Genomic DNA, 6,804 nt, shown 5'->3' with positions numbered 1-6,804 from the left:
GGTTGTATATAAAAGGTACCATTTCATAAATTTAGTTAAGACATAATGTCATTATACTGTAGGACACGTACAGTGACAGACATGTATGAATGTTAGTTGAGCTTTCCAATTGGAGGTAAACTGAACAAGCTCAAGGTTGGAATGCATATGAAATTGTTGGTGTGTGCATTATCAAATGGCTGTATGAATTAACATAAACTCAAGCTTATACTGTAGATTTGACTTGCCTTTTGCTCTACTTGGGTTTATAGTATGTTCTGCATTTTACAGCCTGTGAAGTGTATTGCCCTGTTATTGAAAAGTGTATGAGCCATTTTTGGAGTGATAAATAGCAACTTTAATTTTGGACCATATTAAAAGTTCCTTGAATTACTAACACTATTAGATTTTGTAAGCTTTCATTAGCTGAATTTCCTTAAATTTGTTGATGTTTTTATTAATGTTACCCATGTTTCTTTTATTTTTTAATTATTTACAAAAGTATACTTATATTTTTCATGAATTTATTATATAGTTTCATTTTTGCAAAATTGATTTTTTGTCATGGTTGTGCAAGGTATTGTATGTTTATTTTTTATTACAAAAAACCTGTTTTAGTTTTAGTATGTTAACATTCACATAATTTTGTTGTCAGAATATAGATGTATTGTTGTGTCAATACAGGATGTAGTTTTGTCAGCTGTTAATTTATAGAAGCAATGCATTAAATACCATTAGTGCTAGCACAAAAAAAGTTTCAACACAAAGGTCTTCCTTGTTAGCCAGAAACAAATTTGAACACTTACATGCATCAATCAGCAGAATATGTTTTGGGGGTTTAAAAGCATGCAGTATTTCTAAAGCTGCTTTTTATGAAACATTTCTTAGTTTTAATTCCTGAAATAGTACATGACACATATCAACAGTAACTACAGTGGAGGTTAAGATATTTATTTTAAAAGCATTTTACTTAACTATAGGTTCAGCACTGATGGTAATTTGAAAATTAACTACTTTGTGTCATTTTATTTAGATAAGAAAAGAATAAGACTTCAAATAGTATTCATAATGGAAATAATCTTGACCATTTCAAAAGTATTTTGGTGACAATGTAAATTTAACAAGTATGTAGGCATCATGATACGGTATGAAATTTCATTCAGAATTTAATTACCTTAAAACTGTAGATCTCTAGTCTGAAATGTCATGAGGTTTGTAATCATTTTCACGTCACAAAGCATATTAAAACTTTTAAAATTACCTCACAAAAAAAGGAATTGGGAAGATTAAGCACCTCTATATACATAAAGCTGACTGTATTTGACTGTTGTAGACCGATAGCTGAGGGAAATGCACTAGAAACCTTCTAAATTGATACAAACTGATTTTTTTGTCAGTGGTAAACCCTGCATAGCATGCTAAGCCATTTTTCGTTTTAATATGCATTCAGCAATGTCATCAGGTACCCTAAGAATGTTTGAACTGTCTTGTAATTGTGTTGATTTAATTGAAAATGTTTATCACAAAATTTTGACATCTTGTCCTTTGCTGTACAACTAGTTTTGCAATCCTACTTTTTCTGTAAGGTTTACCTTTGAATTGTGTTTGCTGTACAGTAAAATTATGATGAAATAGGTTCAAGTGTTTATCCAGCACTATTATGTGTAATATTAATGTGAAAAATGAACTCTTTGTAAGTTTATATATTTTCAGGTACAGTACTTTACTTGCAGCCAATTAGAGTAAAATTGTATTTTTTCATGTTTGCAACGTAATGAAAGGTGTCAAATGCTCACTCTTTGTATGAGGGCCATTTGATCATTTGCCTTTTGGATGTATGTGTAAGCATAGTGGATTTTTGGAATGAAAGCTCATTCTATCCCAGCCTGTGTTTTTGTTAGTGTATTTATGAAAGGAAAAAACGTAACAAATTTGCATTGAACTTTTATTCCAGTTAGAGATATCAAGAGATTTGATATACCTCAGCTTAAAAAAAATTCTTCACAGGAGAGGTTGTGTTGGGAATTCAGTTTGTTATTGTGTTGCTGAGGGGTTGTGGAGCAATTTACCATTAACCTTACAAACAGAATTAGATACATAAAGTTAGAAATACAAATAATTCCAAATTAGGAATGGGAGACCTTTGTGTTGAGCATGTTAGCTGCTCATCCTTAAGGAGTGCTCTTTGTTATTTTTGGATATTTTTGAGTTTTCAGTTTTCTGTTCCGATTTACACCAAGATTCATGTTTTTATCATAAAATAGTTTTCAACTTGGAAACTGACAAAATTTTAAGACAAAGGTTTTTAAGGCTATTTGCTTTTACTTAATATAGTTCACATTGCAAGTTTATTATACTGTATAGCAATCTTATTTTATTTTATTTTTTTCTGTAGTAAATATGTTTTTCTTGCTGCATTCATGCAAAGTTCATTTAATGGTCTGTTTAATGCAGTTTTTATCCTTACAATTAGAAAAAGTTATTGCACTTTTTTTTAATATGGTAATGAATAGATATTATTGCTGTTATCTTTAATGCAGATTACAGTAAATTTATAATATTATTTCAGGTTCGAACTGGAGGAAGAATGAGGACTTTTAGCATTTTAGAGGAAGAGGAAGAAGAGGAAGAAGAAGAACCAAAAGAAGATGCAGATGACAAGAAAGAAGAGGAGGATACTACAGACAAAGGGCAACGGTCTCGAAGTGGATCACGCAGTGGGTCTCGAAGTGGTTCTAGAAGTGGATCAAGAAGTGGTTCCCGAAGGGGGTCACGTGCATCTAGTAATTCATCTTTGAAAGAGAAATGTGTCAGAGATATGAAACTGGACCTTTCCCTATTGCACCGACTTGAGTGTGTTAGACGGGGCAGTGGTTCACATCAAGGTTCTCTGCAAGGTTCCGCTGCTACTTCACCTTCTGGTGATGATCCGCCCTTACCAGAACCTCCATTCCCTCCTTCCTCAAATATTGGGTTAGGTAGAGGGAGAGCTAAAAGTGCTGGTACTTCACCTGCTACAACACCACCAAGCAGCTTAGCACCACCAAACTTTAATACAACAACTACTAGTAATAACAGTAATAATAATAATAACAACAACAATAATAATCTTTCCACAAATACTCCCCAAGGCCCTATGTTGCCACCACCTAGAATTACTCCACAGTCTTCAGTTTCTTCATCTCCCACATCTCAAGCTTCATCGCCAACATCCCCGGGACCACAACAGTTGCCATCCTCACCAAAGAACCAAGGTTCCTTTTTTAATCACAAATTCAAAACACTCCCATCACCAAACAGAAGGCTTCATTCAGTTCGATCTTCTCCACAACTTATGCTTAATGAAATATTTGAAGAAGGAGAGTCAGATGGGGAAGGTAGTAGTGGGAGTAATCGTATGACCAGCACATCTGGTAATAATGTTGGTGGTGCAGTAGCCTCTCCTGTTGTTATGCGCAGACACCGACTGGTTAGGTCACGAACTGCATCTTGTAGTTCATCAGATGCTTCAGATGACGATCAAGATGCTAGAAAAAGACGGCAGCAGCGAGTACTAACAAGGCATTTGGCACGAGACTTACTAGATGAGCAGTGTGACTCTCAAGAAGTGTTGACATCAATAAATATTGAAAAAATTGATGGATTCCAAACAAGTGAAGTAATTGTAGAGGAACCAAATAACCAGACCCTCATTCCTCCCCCAGTAGCAGACAGCATTAGTAGTGTACAAGGGCAAGCCAATGCCCGTGGAAATAGGCCATTGTCAGCTGCTTGTGATGAGGAACGTAAAGCTGGAAACCATAAGGAAGAAGCTGGAAGTACTGAAAATATGTTAGATATAGATACAACACTGCGAGAAAGCCGTTCTTTAAACTGTATAGTGTTAGCCACTGGAGAACAAGAAGGAGACTTACCTGCATGTAGTGTATCTGAAGCTTCACTTCTTGAGCAGTGTGCATCCAGTAACATAACTGTGTCTACTGACAATGTTACCACAATTTATATAGAAAATAGATCATGTTCTGAAATTGCTAAAGATAATAAGCAGCCTCATGCAGATAATATAAGAGGTCGTGTTGTAATCAGAGTAACGGATGATAATGGACAGTGTGAAGATAACATTACTGAAGGTCTAGAAAGTCCATCAGAAAAGCCCCTAACTTCCTCCAGCAAAGATGTAGGATCTTCCCAAGTGATTGGTGCTAGTGATGTTGTGGTTGGACTTATAGATTCACCTCGGCCAGTTCGACAAGCTGGTACTCGTCCTGTGTCTGATTCTCAAGTAATTACAAGACCTCCACACTCACCTTCTTTGATTAAATCTGTATCAAATATGGAAACTTTAAGTGGTAATGGGGAAAAACCAGGTAATAAATTTTCCTTAAGGACTAGTGCAACCAATGGCTCGCTGGCAGCTGGCCGGAATCACTGTGTTACGGATATTAATCAGAATACAGGAGGGAGAAAAAACCGCTCAGAAAAATCCAATGGAGCTCTTGCAATACAGGGCACTTCGAAATGCTGTAGTTTATCTTGAGGTTTCTGATTTATAATAGACAACAAAAATAATACGTGTACACTGTATATAAAAAGTGTTGTCAAACACTTGCAAGATTCCCAATAACCTCAGTATGTGCTTGTATAAATGTGAAGTGATATTAAACACTTTTGTTATATGCATAGACCAATTTATATTGTGTACATACATATAAATATTTAAACCCTAACCTGGCAGGCCCCAGGGAGAGGTGATAACTTGCGTTGGCTGGTTAGCCAAAATAATGCTAAAATTCTTTGTGTAATTTTCTCTGTGTCATGATTGGGCTGTTGTCATGCCAGGTTTCATGAAACAGCCATACTGTAATAATCAGACAAAATGCTGATCTATATATTGAACACTAGTACTTTTCCCCGGAAATATTTTCCCATGAGTGTGTCAAGATTGATGTCTTTCTTGAAAATAATTCCCATGAGAGAGTGTCAAGACTGATGTCTTTCTTAAAGATATTTTCCAAGAGTGTGGTGAGACTGTCTTTGTGATGGTGTAAACTACCAAAAGCTAAATGTTGAGATCTCACAATAAGAAGCACAGCAAAGAATCTTATACAGTTAATATTTTTATAATAGACTTCTTTGTACATACCATAAATATCTTATTTGTTCAACTTGTGGCAATATTTTTTGGTGACTATGGAGGGTGAGTTTTGTTGTCATGGTACAGCAGAAACTCAAATTTCTAGTTTGAGTTTACCTTCAGTGTGACTGGGTATCTTGCATTACTTTACTTTTCATTTGCTCGTACTTAAAAGTACATTTAATTTATGTGTATATATGTATATGTTTCACTAACCAATATTTACCAATAAAGACACCAACAAATATAAAACTTGTCCTGATGTTGAATTTCCATTATTTTATTCAGTGTATGGTTTGATTGTCAGGACTCTGTTTTCATCTGAATCCATTTAATTTTGCTTCCTTGCTTTCACGCTGCATTTGTTTTGCTGTCTTTTCCATAGCACTGTACAGCTGAGTGACTCGTATTCTCCTGTTGACTCATATATATACATACACATAAGAGAATATTTATATACAAAATACCTTCTTGCCAACCCTAGTCAAAACCTAGTCTGCATCATGTACAGGTGGAAGATATACAATCATTTAAAATTAGCTCTCCTACTAAGAGTTATAGTATAACTGATGGATACTATAAATCTTGTAATAGTTTATTTCTTTTGTAAAGCTTAATATTACCTAGAACATATCTGGGAATTGTGAATGTTATGGTTGGTACATGCAGTACAGCTAATGGGGTTTGACATAAGGGCTAGAGCATCAATTAACTTTGTGCACATTTGGAACAAATTATTGTATCACTTGCTATGTCACTAAAAAAAAGTGTTTCGTGAAAGTCACATATTTCCCGTGTTCCCTCCATTATTTATTTTACTTATCTTTATACAAAGTAGGGAAGTAAATAATGTAGTTGCCAGCTGGAAACTTAATTTTTATGAAGAAATGCCATTATATCTACAGATATTTCTACTTTTCTGAACTTAGGCAGGACCTTTTAGAAGAACAAGGTCTTTAGTGATTTAGCCCCTTCTTGTAGTTTGGTGTTCCTTGTTAGAAGGTAGTGCCAGGTACATGGAGTTTTTTTCTTCAAGTATAGTGTAAAAATATTTATTTAACTGAAAAACGTCTTCTTAGCTGTAACTGATGTCATGTTATGTGTTGTACTGAACTATACTCTCAAATTCCATATTAGCTTAATTTATTAGTTCATGTTAATGGTTAATCATCATGTATCCCATTCCATGTTACCAGCCCAGGCTTTTTCCAGTTGACTGCATTTTGAGTGATGGACAATTGACACTGCAAATGTTTTCCTTGAATGAGATTACTTGTAACTTATTGTTTTGCATTATAATCGTGTAACTTTTTTTTTTTTACATATTTCTATATCAAATACTATGTATTCATATAAAGTACAAACCATTGCTTTGCTACAGCTTATTACTCTGCTGTCTTGGTGACAAGTTAAGTAGGAATTTATAGGGGAAGACATAAAAGTTGTATTTCAAGAAAAGTTAGGAACTCCTTCAGGTGGGGCATTCCATGTGTTTATCATTATTTTTTTCTGTCCAATTGTCTTTGGTGATGTTTTTTGTCTTCATATTAACATTAACCTGTGTTGTATGTGACTACAACCAACTGGTTCATTTCTAGTGATTCACCATCATTTCATTGCACTTCCTCTGCTGTTTCCTAGGTATGTATATTGTTGCCCATCTTGTGAGTAGCCTGGTGCTTGACTTTTTC

The 6,804-nt window shown here is 34.7% G+C and overlaps 1 protein-coding gene across 14 annotated transcripts in view; it reads left to right on the top strand.

Annotated features, from left to right (window-relative positions):
* The window catches only part of Snrk (SNF related kinase), a 424,230-nt gene extending 417,783 nt beyond the window's left edge, over positions 1-6,447 (top strand). For all 14 annotated transcript variants that reach the window (XM_067093083.1, XM_067093028.1, XM_067093044.1 and 11 more), the window contains one exon: positions 2,549-6,447. In XM_067093083.1, the coding sequence (XP_066949184.1) occupies positions 2,549-4,516 (1,968 nt within the window). In that variant the 3' untranslated portion in view covers positions 4,517-6,447. The remainder of the gene's footprint in view (positions 1-2,548) is intronic.
* Positions 6,448-6,804: the final 357 nt, after the last annotated feature.

The sequence above is a fragment of the Macrobrachium rosenbergii genome, chromosome 4 (assembly GCF_040412425.1).
Source record: "Macrobrachium rosenbergii isolate ZJJX-2024 chromosome 4, ASM4041242v1, whole genome shotgun sequence".
In the NCBI taxonomy this organism is placed as follows: Eukaryota; Metazoa; Arthropoda; class Malacostraca; order Decapoda; family Palaemonidae; genus Macrobrachium; species Macrobrachium rosenbergii.
The sequence above is the reverse complement of the archived record's forward strand: the minus strand, read 5'-3'. Positions and strand labels throughout refer to the sequence as shown.